The 15994-nt window shown below is 41.2% G+C and overlaps 1 protein-coding gene across 2 annotated transcripts in view; it reads left to right on the top strand.

Annotated features, from left to right (window-relative positions):
* The window catches only part of LOC110509822 (G-protein-signaling modulator 1), a 67393-nt gene that overhangs the window by 14729 nt on the left and 36670 nt on the right, over window positions 1–15994 (top strand). Inside the window, exons 1-9 of one of the 2 annotated variants that reach the window (XM_021590946.2) lie at window positions 2365–3300; window positions 5587–5808; window positions 6504–6639; window positions 6858–7000; window positions 11158–11281; window positions 13080–13195; window positions 13703–13858; window positions 14111–14219; window positions 14957–15071. In XM_021590946.2, the coding sequence (XP_021446621.1) occupies window positions 3152–3300; window positions 5587–5808; window positions 6504–6639; window positions 6858–7000; window positions 11158–11281; window positions 13080–13195; window positions 13703–13858; window positions 14111–14219; window positions 14957–15071 (1270 nt within the window). In that variant the 5' untranslated portion in view covers window positions 2365–3151. Of the gene's footprint in view, window positions 1–2364; window positions 3301–5586; window positions 5809–6503; window positions 6640–6857; window positions 7001–11157; window positions 11282–13079; window positions 13196–13702; window positions 13859–14110; window positions 14220–14956; window positions 15072–15994 lie in introns of those variants that run through there. The other variant, XM_021590947.2, reaches the window with a different exon arrangement.

Below are 15994 nucleotides of genomic sequence, written 5' to 3'. Positions count from 1 at the left end.
GCAGGGACCGAGAGACTGAAAAACAGCTTCTATCTCAAGGCCATCAGACTGTTAAACAGCCACCACTGACATTGAGTGGCTGCTGCCAACACACTGACTCAACTCCAGCCACTTTAATAATGAATTGATGTAAAATATATCACTAGCCACTTTAAACAATGCTACTTAATATAATGTTTACATACCCTACATTATTCATCTCATATGTATACGTATATACTGTACTCTATCATCTACTGCATCTTTATGTGATACATGTATCACTAGCCACTTTAAACTATGCCACTTTGTTTACATACTCATCTCATATGTATATACTGTACTCGATACCATCTACTGCATCTTGCCTATGCCGCTCTGTACCATCACTCATTCATATATCTTTATGTACATATTCCTTATCCCTTTACACTTGTGTGTATAAGGTAGTAGTTTTGGAATTGTTAGTTAGATTACTCGTTGGTTATTACTGCATTGTTGGAACTAGAAGCACAAGCATTTCGCTACACTCGCATTAACATCTGCTAACCATGTGTATGTGACAAATAAATTTGATTTGATTCCTATAGAGGAAACACTTGTATAAAGTTTTACTGTGCGTGAAGTCCTGTCATTACTAAATGTGTACTGTGATAGTTATTTTAATGTTACTATATTTTTTACACAAAAAAACATTTGAATGAAATATTTAAAGCTGCATTATGTAACTTTTTGGGGGACCCTACGGAATTCACATAGGAAATGTTAGTTATAGATCTGTCATTCTCATTGAAAGCAAGTCTAAGAAGCAGTATGCTTCCCAGTCTTAAGTTTTGTTTCAGCTTCAAACAGCTGAAAAATACAATATTTTGGGTTATTGAAAAGATACTGTATAAATTCATAGCGGTTTAGATGGTACAATGATTCTCTAGGGGTGCATTGCTTATTTTGTCACAAACTAAAAATAGGCAAAACGTTTGAATTTTAGCAACCATGAAATGGGCGAGCGATTTCTGCATATTGCACCTTTTTAATCAGTTGTCTTCCTCACATGAAGGGGATGATGACGCAATATTTGCGATAGGGAGGGAATCTTATTTCATTGGTCATCAACTTGCTGCTCCACACTTCATTCTGGCTAAGTGGAGTTAGCCTGCCCTGAAGGTGGTTAGTTCTGAAAAATTCATTGCCATAAAAATGTACCTGGCTAAAAGCTAACTACTATTGTGTCACTGGTTATCCTGAGTTGAACTCAGTTGACCAAAGTTAGCTTGCTAACTCCTTAAACCAGATTCGTAGTACACCACTCAGACCTTTTGAGAGGGATCCCATCCTCCTATGGCTGGCTAGGCATAGCCATCAAGGTCAAACAATTGTCAGGTCAGTTTTAAGTGCACAGGGTTTCCCTCTCACTCTGATCTTGACCTCCAGCCATGAGAGCCCAACGATCAAAGACAAGGCTCTGGGGTGTGGACATGGAGCTAATAGAGAGACACTGGCCTGGTAGAAACCATAACCTAGCCTACCCAGAAGCCAGTGCTGTGATCAGACACTCAGGTCACTGCCCCTTTGTGATCACAATACAGCGGGAGTGCTCAACCCCAAAGGCCCAGCTGTTTGTGAAGATTTGGTAATTCATTGATCTATTTCTATCATTTGTTGGCTTAGGGCCTGAGACTGTGGACCCCTATGTCACAGTTTACCAGAGGTTTGAAACCCGTTTTTGCGTTTTCACTTATGTTTCTTCTTCTAAAAGGAACAAAAGGATAACGAAAGTTGAATGTAGATTTCTCTCTAATCCTCTTCAGACTATAGGGGCTAAAGGATCCATTTTAGCCAAAACTTCTTAGCCCTCTTATCTTACCCAATTCTAACCCAGTAACCCTGGGAGACCAACAGCCAGTGTGTTCTGTTTTCCCTTTGAGGCCTGTACTTCTCTCTCTCTCTCAGCCTCTCAAATGAGAACTGATAAAATAACTCAGGCTCTTTACTCATCAAAAGCACCCTAATGCAAGAAATGGAGCAGCCGAAAATATAATGCCAAATATTCCAGATTTAATGGGATCAAAACCAATTGTGTACTTACTGCAATTTTGTTTCGGATTTGTAAAACCTGTGTTTATCTTTTAGTAAATATATCAAGGTTGGGGGAATGCAATCAAACTTCCTTCAAATGTATTATTCCCCATGTCACCTCCCTGCTTTTCACCTTCTACCTCTGGGGCTGGTCAGTGTGCCAGACCATGTGCTGTGGGCCTGTTAGAATATATGTCAGGGTCAGCAGATAGCTGGATTAGACCAGACTGCCTGGATCGCTGTGTCTCCTCCACAGAGGAGCTGCAGGTCATTGGATTAAGGTTCGGATTAGATTCTCTCACTCACTTGGGAATTGGTTCTGCTGAGACGCTGGTGTCACACTGTCGTCACACGCTGTTACCCAGGATCCTCGCTCCAAGACACTTCCTCTTCTCTCAGTGTGGCTCAGCAGAAATAGATTACAGCACTCAGTCACTCAGTGCTGGTTGAGAGATGAACCATAAAATACTACCTAGGCAGGACAACACTATACAGTCATTTACTGACTCGCCTCTTAACCTACCTCTTACAGTGCTTCTGAATTTTACTTTTGTGGATATCCATAGACATCTGCGGTGTTGAAAGGAGTAACTTTGTGCTTTGTTAGGAGTTTATGGCTTCACATTTGAAGGTTTTTTGGGATCCTTGTCATTGTTCGGATCGCTTCAGAGGTTCATCATTAGTTATTGGGCAGCATTTGAGGACACCTGAGGAACAAATGTTATCCTTTGCTTTAAAGCGTGCAAAGTATCTCCAATGGGTTTCTGTCCCAGTGGTCTGGCAGCACTGTTGCTGACATTGACGTATTCGACTACTGGAATAATCAATTGAATCTGACGTGGCTGTTGGACATCTGCTTGCATATTGACTTATCGGGAACACAGAAAGCCATCTCAAACCTTTTTGTGTGTGTCCTGGTTGGAGCAGAGTATTGCTATGTTTTTCTCCTGGATTCTCTAGCAGAACTCTAGGGTAGTACATTAGCATATGTGACATTTTGCATTCACGTTCTCCTCCACCCTAAAGTTTAACCTCACGACACATATCCCTTAGGCTAAGGAGGGCCTTTCAGTGCCTTAAGTTGACCTGGTACCCCATGTCGTCTGACTCTGGCCATCTCACCGGGGCCCAGAGAGCTGTGTGCAGGCTGGTCCACCGGGGCCCCAGACCGCAGGCCCTGCTGAGGCCCATAAGGCTGGAGCTGGGGGTGTATGTGGAGAAGACCTGCACTAAACAGAAACACAGGTATTGAGCCTGCCGACAGCAGGCTCAGACGTAGCACTTTATTTCACTGTACTATTATGCTATTTCCTCAAGATATAGTGTAGATGCTGACTGATACTGTATCGGTTGGCTACTTATTTCAAGTAATTCTATTTCCAACCTATTTGGGACAAATCAGTGTCAGGTGGTGTCATACATCTTACAGAACTTAATTAACAAGTTGTTTATGCCAATGAATCCCTTGATGCAAAGGAGTAATGTTTTGGTAATAATACCACGTTATTTGTAAGTAAATAGCAGCGAAGTGGTGTACTGTCAAATAGAAAGCTGCTAATCATATTTACATCTAGATTAAACTGTGGGGCTAATCTACACTCAACACTACAGTGAGCTGGCTGAAGAAGCAGTGTCATGTCTTTTGCGTTTTTAACGATAACAGAATCCACATTGGCTGGTATGTTAATTTCAGTTGCTTTCATCATACTGTAGCAATGATTTTCAGATGACTGTGGGGGAAGGTCTTGGAATGGACTCAGGAATGAGGCTTGCTGAGCGATTATGCCAGATTTCTGTGGTATGGACTTCAGACCACGTGTGCTAAAAGAATGAAGTAGAACTCGTTTTCCTTGAAAACGAATGTCTGTCACTGCGCTGTATAATCATATTAGGCTTTAGGCAGTGGAAGTAAGATGTATTTAACTTTACAAATATTTTGGACAGTTTTGTATGGCAAAAACTGTTATATGAAATCCAGGAAGAGGCTAGGCATATTATGTAACAATTGTAACTAAACTAAAGCATTCTGGAATGTGAGAGGGAGTGGAGTGACTGTGTACATCAGAGCCTTGTGACCTGGCTCTACAGCAGTTATTTCTGGCATATACTGTAATTCTAAAGAGAATAGATTGACTAAACCCAGAATCTTGATAATTGTACTCTTGGGCTTCATGTTGCTGAATGATATTTAGGTTGGACAAAAAGACAGTGTTTGATAGGGCAAGGAAATCCTCTGTAAATTTCTCCAAGGAGCATGTTAATTGGGCATGGGGTTTTGTGTGTAGTGACATGAATTCACTCTCCTTCCTTATTGTCAAGTGTGGAGATGAGGTGTTTCACTCTAATCACTCCCACTGAAGCATTTAAGACCTGCATCACTATGTGTAACCTTTATCTAAGCAAGTCAGTTAAGAACAAATTCTTATTTACAATGACGGCCTACCGGGGAGCAGTGAACAACTGCCTTGTTTAGGGGCAGAACGACAGATTTTTACCTTGTCAGCTCGGGGATTCGATCCAGCAACCTTTGGGTTACTGGCCCAACGCTCTAACCACTAGACTACCTGCCGCCCACAGCCTGACTGAAATAGAGTGTGTGGGCCGAACAGCTCTGGGAGGATGAGACACTCCTTCTCAATGCAGGGAAGGAAAGATGTCAGTTATCTTTACCATATAAACTGGACTTTAAACAGTAGCGTTTATGGAAAGATAGATGTGATAAAGGAGCTGAAAGGACGATGTCTCCAAGGTGCTCATGACAGGGATTCTTCTGACACTCTTGCTGTGGTAACTGCACAGTGACATGCATTCAGACACTGTTGCCATGGAGACATTTCGGGAATAAACTTTTCATTGTCATAAACCAAGTTTCCATCCACAGTTTTTATGCGAGTAAAGTCATATTGTAAAAAAAATAATCATGACATCTGTGATGGAAACAGGTCGTATTGCTACAATTTTATAAATGCAGACAGATCAGTTGTTTGTTCGACATGGTGATATCTTTTTGTGTCGGTAAAATATATTATGTGGGAAATGTTGGTGGAAACACCTATGTGCAAATATTGATATAATAACCATCATATCGAAGTAAATTTGGAGCCACGTGATGGTGTAATGTGTGGTCCTTCCACTATGACTGAGGACACCATGCAGTTTATTAGGCTACAAATGAGTTATGATGAACTTCGCGGGTTGGTGAAAGTGCACGGTGATATTGATGTTTCTTTCGAATAAATATTGAGGGTCTTATTCTGGTGACATGATGATTGATGCTTGACTGCCTTATCCATTATCCTAACCGCACTGTATCTATTAGCTGTAGGCCAGAGCACAAGCACCAAGACCAGAGTGGGCACATTTACTATTTAACACAAGTTTGTGACACAATTATTAGTGGAGTTGAAAATGCAATAGAAACACATTGATCTTTAGGTTTTTATTTGCTGGTAATGCCAGAGGCACACTGTTTCGGACTTGCTATAATACGGATGTTATTTCTCACTTTTCTCTGTGTGTGTGTGTGTTCAGGATGGAGGCTTCGTGTCTGGAGTTGGCACTGGAGGGAGAGAGGCTGTGTAAGGCGGGGGACTTTAAAGGCGGGACAGCGTTTTTCGAGGCGTCTGTGCAGGTGGGAACAGAAGACCTGAAGACCCTCAGTGCCATCTACAGCCAGCTGGGCAATGCCTACTTCTACCTGAAGGAATACGGCAAGGCCCTGGAGTACCATAGACATGACCTCACTCTGGCCAGGTGAGGCCATGGAATACCAGGAAACATCATGTCTGATCATGGATTCAAATTGTAGTTGAAGGATTTCAACCAATGGTATTAACATGTTTAAAAGATAAATTGTATAGACTGCAATGAATGTATATTTATACTGAAGTCATTCATAAAGCATAAGAGAATAAACAGTTATCATTCATTGCACACTGTGCAGAGTGTACTCCTGTTGCCCTGCTAGAAAAATATAAGGGTTTGATACTGCTAATGTTGATGAGACCCCCTTGGTATTTAACTCAGATGGCTAAGCCTCTCCTGTGGAGAGGGGGGCAGTTGGTAGCCTGGCAGGGGGGTGATTACAAAGCCAGGGGGCTGCTGCCTTGATAAATTACAATAACAGCAGGACAACTGGAACCCTGTCCTAGGAAGGAAGCTACCTCTCAAACAGTTAGATAATCAAATCAATAAAGCTAATATAATATTATTGTAATAATTATCCATTTAGCAGATGCCTTTGTCCAAAGCAACTTACAGTCATGCGTGCATAACTGTTTCATATGGGTGGTCCCAGCGGGAATCAAACCCACAATCTTGGCGTTGCAAGCACCTCTAGCTGTGTTACTGTACTGACAATGACCGCAATGGATTTGGCAAGACAGCATAAACAGATCTGGATCTCAGGCTATGTATGACTGATAATGAGATACGGTCTCTATTCTCAGGACAATAGGGGACAGGATAGGGGAAGGGAAAGCCAGCGGTAACCTTGGAAACACGCTGAAGGTTTTGGGCCGCTTCGACGAGGCAGCAGTGTGCTGTCAGAGACACCTGGACATCTCTCAAGAGCAAGGGGACAAGGTTGCGTACACGCACACACCGACATCCCATGGATTGGAGGATTGCATCTGTTTAGTACCTTTCACCAGATTTTGAAGAACAGCCTGTTGTATTGAAAATAATTACTGAGTGTGGTCCATGCTATTTTAGTTGAAAAATTCCTTAATGTCTTCCAATGTCTCTCTTTGTATTCTAAAGTCGCTCATTTCTTTCTCTCTTTACCCTTTGTTTCTGACCAGGTGGGAGAGGCCAGGGCTCTGTATAATATAGGGAACGTGTTCCATGCCAAGGGAAAGCAGCAGTTATGGGGCTGTACCCAGGACCCTGGGGACCTCCCACCAGACGTCAGAGATACACTGCAAAGGGCTACTGGCTTCTACGAGTGAGTGTTATGCTGTATACAAGTGCAAATGTGACAGACCGCCTCAAATTGGTCTTTTGTAGCAAAACTCGAAATTGTGTTTTTTACATTGGATAAAAGTAGAGACTCAGAGATAAAAATAAAAAAAAATGTATATCATATACGGCAGTTGAGGAACAAATGGAAAAGTAATTATGCTTTGAAAGTTGATACACTTGTAACCCCACTTTTGAGAAAATGTCCCTTTAATGTTTTGGGACACCTACTGGAGAACTCTTCTTTGTCTACAACCATTCAACATGGTTCACAGTCTCTTAAGCCTTAGCCCCACCCATCTCTTCAAGGATTCACATGTGAGGCCATGTGCTGAACAGTGAGTATGGTAGTGTACAACCAAAGATTTCAAGACTAAAGGCTGGTTAATACTAGAGGTCGACCGATTTATGATTTTTCAACGCCAATACCGATACCGATTATTGAAGGACCAAAAAAAGCCGATACCGATTAATCGGCCGATTTATTAAAGAAAAATAAAAAATAGAAAGAAGAAAAAAAGAACAAAGTATTTGTAATAATGACAATTACAACAATACTGAATGAACACTTATTTTAACTTAATATAATACATCGATAAAATCAATTTAGTCTCAAATAAATAATGAAACATGTTCAATATGGTTTAAATAATGCAAAAATAGTGTTGGAGAAGAAAGTAAAAGTGCAATATGTGCCATGTAAGAAAGCTAACGTTTAAGTTCCTTGCTCAGAACATGAGAACATATGAAAGTTGGTGGTTCCTTTTAACATGAGTCTTCAATATTCCCAGGTAAGAAGTTTTAGGTTGTGGTTATTATAGGAATTATAGGACTATTTCCCTCTATACCATTTGTATTTCATTAACCTTTGACTATTGGATGTTCTTATAGGCACTTTAGTATTGCCAGTGTAACAGTATAGCTTCTGTCCCTCTCCTCGCCCCTACCTGGGCTCGAACCAGGAACACATCGACAACAGCCACCATCGAAGTAGCGTTACCCATGCAGAGCAAGGGGAACAACTACTCCAAGTCTCAGAGCGAGTGATGTTTGAAATGCTATTAGCGTGCACCCTGCTAACTAGCTAGCCATTTCACATCGGTTACACCAGCCTAATCTCGGGAGTTGATAGGCTTGAAGTCATAAACAACGCAATGCTTGAAGCATTGCGAAGAGCTGCTGGCAAAACACACAAAATTGCTGTTTGAATGAATGCTTACGAGCCTGCTGGTGCCTACCACCGCTCAGTCAGACTGCTCTATCAAATAATATACTTAATTATAGCATAATAACACACAGAAATACGAGCCTTAGGTCATTAATATGGTTGAATCCGGAAACTCTCATCTCGAAAACAAAACATTTATTCTTTCTGTGAAATACGGAACCGTTCCGTATTTTATCTAATGGGTGGCATCCATAAGTCTAAATATTCCTGTTAAATTGCACAACCTTCAATGTTATGTCATAATTATGTAAAATTCTGGCAAATCAGGCTGCATATACCCTGACTCTGCGTGCAATGAACGCAAGAGAAGTGACTAGTTAGTTAACAGTACGCTGTAACTTGGAATAAAAATAACTTTCTGACAAAATTAGAAACTTATAATACCTGAAAATGTAGCTAGCTCTACTCTTACCCGTATCAATAGATGAACACTTCTCCCTCTCTCTCACGGATGTCATGGTTGCCCTTGAAGATGTATCCAGACAGGTGTTTTTATACAACAACCTTCTGTGTTCTCTTTTCGACTCCCTCCGCATTTGCAATCAGAAGCCTACATTTTCTCCATCTCGTTAGCTATCATACTCTGATTCCACCGGGCATTCCACTGATTTCAAAACTCGGTCCACCAGGAAGTGAAGAGCCTTAGCAACACTAGCGCGGTTCTTCGTGATATCTTTAAAAGCTACATGGCAAACCAATCCGAACTCATCTCTCACATGTCCAGCCCATCCATTATCTCAGCCAATCATGGCTAGTGGGAAGGTTCCTGCCTTTTTCCGTGGCTAAACCAACTAGGCTCGTAATTTAACACGTTTATTTGTATTTACAGATGGCATACACATTTGTTTTCTAGGCACATGAATGTTCACATCTTCCAGAAGGCATTTGTGCCAAATGTTAAAAAAAAGTATGTTCAAATGCCTCTCCTGTGAAGTAGTGATGAGCGACATATACCTAGTTTCCTGAAATTAGTCACAAATGAACACATACATACTTATATAAATAATATACAGACACAATACATATACCCCACTGGGCTATTAGCACCTTCAAAATCCTCTGGGCAATTAACACTACTTTAATCCGTATGTGAAGGAGAGGGATAAAAGTGAATTGTCTTTACAGTTTAAAAGCAATTACTGTCGTACTCAATCCCTTGTGGACACACACTGAGATGCTTCCTCGGGCCTTTTGTTTGGTATGGCAACATGGCGACAGGCCAGTTGTCTATGCCATAGCTTTCATAACTACTGATGTACTATAGGCTGCTGTAAACGTTGTGTATCCAGGAGGTACAAAATATACAGTGCCTTCAGAAAGTATTCATACTCCTTGATTTATTCCACGTTTTGTTGTGTTACAGCCTGAATTCAAAATGGATTGAATATTATTTTCTCTCCCATCTACACTCAATTCTTTTGAAAATAAGATGCAAAAATATATCATTTACATATGTATTCACACCCCTGACTTAATACTTTGTAGAAACAGTTTGGGCAGCAACTACAGCTGAGTCTTTCTGGGTAAGTCTAAGAGTTTTCCACACATGAATTGTGCAACATTTGCCTATTATTGTTTTCAAAATACTTCAAGCTTTGTCAAATTGGTTGTTGATCATTGCTAGACAACCATTTTCAGATCTTGCCTTAGATGTTCAAGTAGATTTAAGTCAAAACTGTAACTCTGCCACTCAGGAACATTCACTGTCTTCTTGGTAAGCATCTCCAGTGTAGATTTGGCCTTGTGTTTTAGGGTATTGTCCTGCTGAAAGGTAAATTCATCTCCCAGTGTCTGGTGGAAAGCAGACAGGATTTTGACTGTGATAAGCGAAATTGTGTTTCCTTTTTATGCTGAAACTCCTTAGTCCTTAATGGTTACAAGCATACCCATAACATGATGCTGCCACACTATGCTTGAAAATATGGAGAATGGTGGTCAGTAATGTGTTGTATTTGCCGCAGAAATAACACATTGTATTCAGGACAAAAAGTGACTTGCTTTGCTACATTTTTTCGTTGCAGTATTACTTTAATACCTTGTTGCAAACAGGATGCACGTTTTGGAATATTTTTTATTCTGTACAAGCTTACTTTTCACTCTGTCAATTAGGTTAGTATTGTGGAGTAATTACAATGTTGTTGATCCATCCTTAGTGTTATATTCAAATCTATAACTGTTTTAAAGTCACCATTGGCTTCATGGTGAAATCCCTGAGCTGTTTCTTTCCTCACAGGCAACGGAATTAGGAAGGACACCTGTATCTTTGTAGAATGGGTGTATTGATACATCATCCACAGTGTAATTAATAACTTCCCCATGCTCAAAGTGATATTCAATGTCTGTTTTTTTTTTTTACACATCTACCAATAGGTGCCCTTCTTTGCGAGGCATAAGAAAACATTCCTGGTCTTTGTGGTTGAGTCTGTGATTTGAAATTCACTGCTCGAGTGAGGGATGGTACAGATAATTGTATGTGTGGGGTACAGAGATGAGGTAGTCATAAAACAATCATATTAAACACTATTATTGCACACAGAGTGAGTCCATGTGACTTAATATGTGACTTGTTAAGCAGATTATTACTCCTGAACTTATCTACTTAGGCTTGCCATAACTAAGGGATTGAATAGTTATTGACTCAAGACAGTTCAGCTTTTCATTTTCTATTAATTTGTAAAAATTTCAAAACACATAATTCCACTTTGACATTATGAGGTATTGTGTGTAGGCCAATGACAATAGTATTTTCCATTTAATCCATTGTAAATTCAGGCTGTGCTACAACAAAGTGTGGATAAAGTTGAGGTGTGTGAATACTTTCTGAAGGCACTGTAGAATGTTCACTCCAAGACAACAAAAATGTGACTTTGTGTAAAACACAATTTTGTAACAAACCCAAGTCCTCTCTACTAAAGGTTGAACCTGTGTCTGGTCAAAGAGCTGGGGGACAGAGCCGCTCAGGGGAGAGCCTTCGGTAACCTAGGCAACACCCACTACTTGTTGGGAAATTTTGTGGAGGCCATCAAATTCCACAGACAGGTGAGATACATATCCCTGGGATAGTAGTCAACGTCATATGATGTACCAGTAAAGATACACACACACACTCACACACAATAGTGTGACATAACAATTAATGGAAGGTGTTTTCACACTAGATCATTTCGCCCCTGGGTGAAAACACATAAGAGACACTTGCCTTTGTCTTTGTGAATGACCCCAATGTAAGTGTATGACGTACATACAAGACGAACAAGTATCAGTTTCACAACACAATATTTGTCCGTCTATAGGGTAAAAAAAAGTTTTGAATGACACATTAATTTTCAAGACGTCTGCTGCCTCAGTTTGTGTGATGGCAATTTGCATATACTCCAGAATGTTATGAAGAGTGATTAGATGAATTGCAATTAATTGCAAAGTCCCTCTTTGCCATGCAAATTAACTGAATCCCCCAAAAACATTTCCACTGCATTTCAGCCCTGCCACAAAAGGACCAGCTGACATCATGTCAGTGATTCTCTCGTTAACATAGGTGTGAGTGTTGACGAGGACACGGCTGGAGATCACTCTGTCATGCTGATTGAGTTTGAATAACAGACTGGAAGATTCAAAATGAGGGTGGTGATTGGAATCATTGTTCTTCCTCTGTCAATCATGGTTACCTGCAAGGAAACACGTGCCATCATCATTGCTTTGCACAAAAAAGGGCTTCACAGGCAAGGAAATTGCTGCCAGTAAGATTGCACCTAAATCAACCATATATTGGATCATCAAGAACTTCAAGGAGAGCGGTTCAATTGTGAAGAAGGCTTCAGGGCACCCAAGAATGTCCAGCAAGCGCCAGGACCGTCTCCTAAATTTGATTCGGCTGCGGGATCGGGGCACCACCAGTACAGAGCTTGCTCAGGAATGGCAGCAGGCAGGTGTGAGTGCATCTGCACGCACAGTGAGGCAAAGATTTTTGGAGGGTGTTCTGGTGTCAAGAAGGGCAGCAAAGAAGCCACTTCTCTCCAGGAAAAACATCAGGGACAGACTGATATTCTGCAAAAGGTACAGCATTTGGACTGCTGAGGACTGGGGTAAAGACATTTTCTCTGATGAATCCCTTTTCCGATTTGTTTGGGGCATCCGGAAAAAAGCTTGTCTGGAGAAGACATGGTGAGCGCTACCATCAGTTCTGTGTCATGCCATCAGTAAAGCATCCTGAGACCATTCATGTGTGGGGTTGGGCTCACTCACAATTTTGCCTAAGAGCACAGCCATGAATAAAGAATGGTACCTACCAACACGTCCTCTGAGAGCATTTTCTCCCAACCATCCTTTTCCAGCATGATGGAGCACCTTGCCATAAGGCAAAAGTGGCTCTGGGAACAAAACATCAATATTTTGGGTCCATGGCCAGGAAACTCCCCAGACCTTAATCCCATTGAGAACTTGTGGTCAATCCTCAAGAGGCGGGTGGAAAAACAAAACCCCACACATTATCACAAACTCCAAGCATTGATTATGCAAGAATGGGCTGCAATCAGTCAGGATGTGGCCTAGAAGTTAATTGACAGCATGCCAAGGCGGATTGCAGAGGTCTTGAAAAAGAAGGGTCAACACTGCAGATATTGACTCTTTGTGTCATCGTCATGTAATTGTCAATAAAAGCCTTTGACACTCATGAAATGCTTGAAATTATGCTTCAGTATTCCATAGTCACATCTGACAAAAATATCTAAAGACACTGAATCAGCAAACTTTGTGGAAATTAATATTTGTTACATTCTCAAAACTTTTGGCCATGACTGTACAGTACATATAAAATATATAAACTTTATTTTGTTCACAGAGACTTTCCATTGCCAAGGAGTTCGGTGACAAAGCAGCAGAACGTAGAGCCTATAGTAACCTTGGCAATGCTCTGATTTTCCTGGGCCAGTTCAACACTGCCACGGAGTACTACAGGTTAGAAGAGACTACAACACTGACACCTAGTGGACACAATGTGTATCAACTAATGATGCTCAGAGCGCTATGTGATATATTTATTTTATTTTATTTTACCTTTATTTAACCAGGCAAGTCAGTTAAGAACAAATTCTTATTTTCAATGACGGCCTGGGAACAGTGGGTTAACTGCCTGTTCAGGGGCAGAACGACAGATTTGTACCTTGTCAGCTCGGGGGTTTGAACTCACAACCTTCCGGTTACTAGTCCAACGCTCTAACCACTAGGCTACCCTGCCGCCCCATATATACTTCATTACCTGCATGCATTCAAATGTAATGATGTATTAGATCAATATAATGTATGAAATTAATTTATAATAGTAAAAATAGTAAAAAACACATGATCAAACTTTAAATATCACTGTTCTCCTCTTTTTCCATTCATCGCCCTCTTCCCCTCTGCATACATCTCATTTCCTCTCCCTCTCGCTTTCCTTCTCCCCCCTCTCCCTGTTCCATCCAGGAAAACTCTGCAGCTGTCTCGTCAGTTAAAGGACCAGGTGATGGAGGCCCAGGCGTGTTACAGCCTGGGGAACACCTACACTTTGCTGCAGCAGTATGAGAGAGCCATAGACTACCATCTCAAACACCTCCTCATAGCCCAGGAGCTCACTGACAGGTACACACACACACACACTTCCACAAGCACCACAGGATGTTGGTGGCACCTTAATTGGGGAGGACAGGCTCGTGGTAATGAATGGTGCAGAATCAATAGAATGGTATCGGATACATCAAGCACATTGTTTGATGCCATTCCATATGTACCTTTCGAGCCATTATTATGAGCCGTTCTCCCCTCCGCAGGCTCCACACACATACCTTAAACCCTTAACATGCTTATCATTATGCTGTTTGATTTGTTTGATAGGGTTGGAGAGGGCCGTGCCTGCTGGAGTCTGGGAAATGCCTATGTGTCTTTAGGGAATCATCGCCAGGCCCTGCACTATGCCCGCAAACACCTGGATATCTCCAGAGAGGTAACCACTGTGAATTTTCAGACCAATATAAACTCAGCAAAAAAAGAAACGTCAATTGTGTTTATTTTCAGCAAACTTAACATCTGTAAATATTTGTATGAACATAAGATTCAACAACTGAGACAAACTGAACAAGTTCCACAGACACGTGACTAACATAAATGGAATAATGTGTCTCTGAACGGGGGGGGGGGGGGGGGGGGGGGGGGGGGGGCAGTTCTTGCTGTGAGATGTTACCCCACTCTTCCACCAAGGCACCTGCAAGTTCCCGGACATTTCTGGGGGGAATGGCCCTCACCCTCCAATCCAACAGGTCCCTGACGTGCTCAATGGGATTGAGATCCGGGCCCTTCGCTGAACACTGCACATACTGCACAGAACGAGCAGTATGGCTGGTGGCATTGTCATGCTGGAGGGTCATGTCAGGATGATAAACTGTTAGTGTCTTAACGACCGTTCCACAGGTGCATGTTCATTAACTGTTTATGATTCATTGAAAAGGCATGGGAAACAGTGATTAAACACTTTCCAATGAAGATCTGTGAAGTTATTTCGATTTTTACCAATTTTTACAAATTTTTATCTTTGAAAGACAGTGTCCTGAAAAAGGGACGTTTATTTTTTTGCTGCGTTTATTTGCCGTTGCTATTATCAGACTAACAATAATCAGACAGTGAAATCCCATACACCTGCAGTCAACAAGGTATTTTTCTCTCTCTACCTTCTCCCTCTCTCAGATTGGGGACAGGAATGGCGAGTTGACTGCCAGGATGAATGTGGAGCAGCTGATGGAGGCTCTGGGGGTCAACGAGAGTGACCTTTCACCCTGCGGATCAGAGTTTGAGGTGCAAGGTATGAGGGAGATTTCCTTCTATGGTTCTACCTTGAACTTGTATTTTCAGTGTGAGAGGGAGACTTAAGGCGTCCGCATAAATAGGTTCGGTTTGCTGCTAGTGGTACTAGGCTAGGCAAAGTAATCGTTTGTGCTCGCATACTCCCTTAAAATGACTATGCTTTAAAAATGAGAAGAAAGCGGCAGTATTACTGTTTATCCCTCTTGAGATGCCATATAAATAACATAACCAGTACACTTCCTCAAAATAGTCAGAATTCATCTAAGATAACTCAAGAAATCTGTTATGAATTTGCATGTTTTTTGCAATTTTACGTCGAACTAAGATGTTTGGTACAGTGTTTCTCATGTGAGTTTTTTTTACATGAAAACTAGTCTGTCGTTGAATGACAACAAACTCTTCATTGGGGAATCCCTGCTGTTGACCTATCCCAGACAAAGAGTGTGAGACTTTCGCCCACCTGAACTTCGGCATGTGTGTTTGAACAGCCCCAAAAAATAACTGCTGAACAACGAAACAAACCAATAAATGTGCTAACTGTTTCAACTTGGAAGCCTATGTTAAGCTTAACAGTATATACATTATGACCACGTGCCACGTGAGTCTGGTGTAGTGGTGAAAGCTCCCAACCTTGGACCACATATGCCCCCTGGAACCTTAAAAAAAAGGAGAACAAATAAATACATAAATGATGACCACTGGTGTTTTTTTTGGAAAAGGATAAGGTTAACCCATAAATATTGGTTTGAGTCTAGATGTGTGTTTGTCCCCTTGATGGTTCAGTGTAGGATTTGAGGGTAAGATGATTGTAGATACGAGCCTTATAGGGTTAATTCTACCTGGAGCGCTAAAATCATAACATGCTGAACTAACATTCCAAATGAATCTACTTTTGCTGTTTATTTGAGTAGATTTTAAATT

This window comes from Oncorhynchus mykiss, chromosome Y (genome assembly GCF_013265735.2).
Source record: "Oncorhynchus mykiss isolate Arlee chromosome Y, USDA_OmykA_1.1, whole genome shotgun sequence".
NCBI classification, from domain to species: Eukaryota; Metazoa; Chordata; class Actinopteri; order Salmoniformes; family Salmonidae; genus Oncorhynchus; species Oncorhynchus mykiss.
Note: the sequence above shows the minus strand (reverse complement) of the source record. Positions and strands in the feature narration are given on the sequence as shown.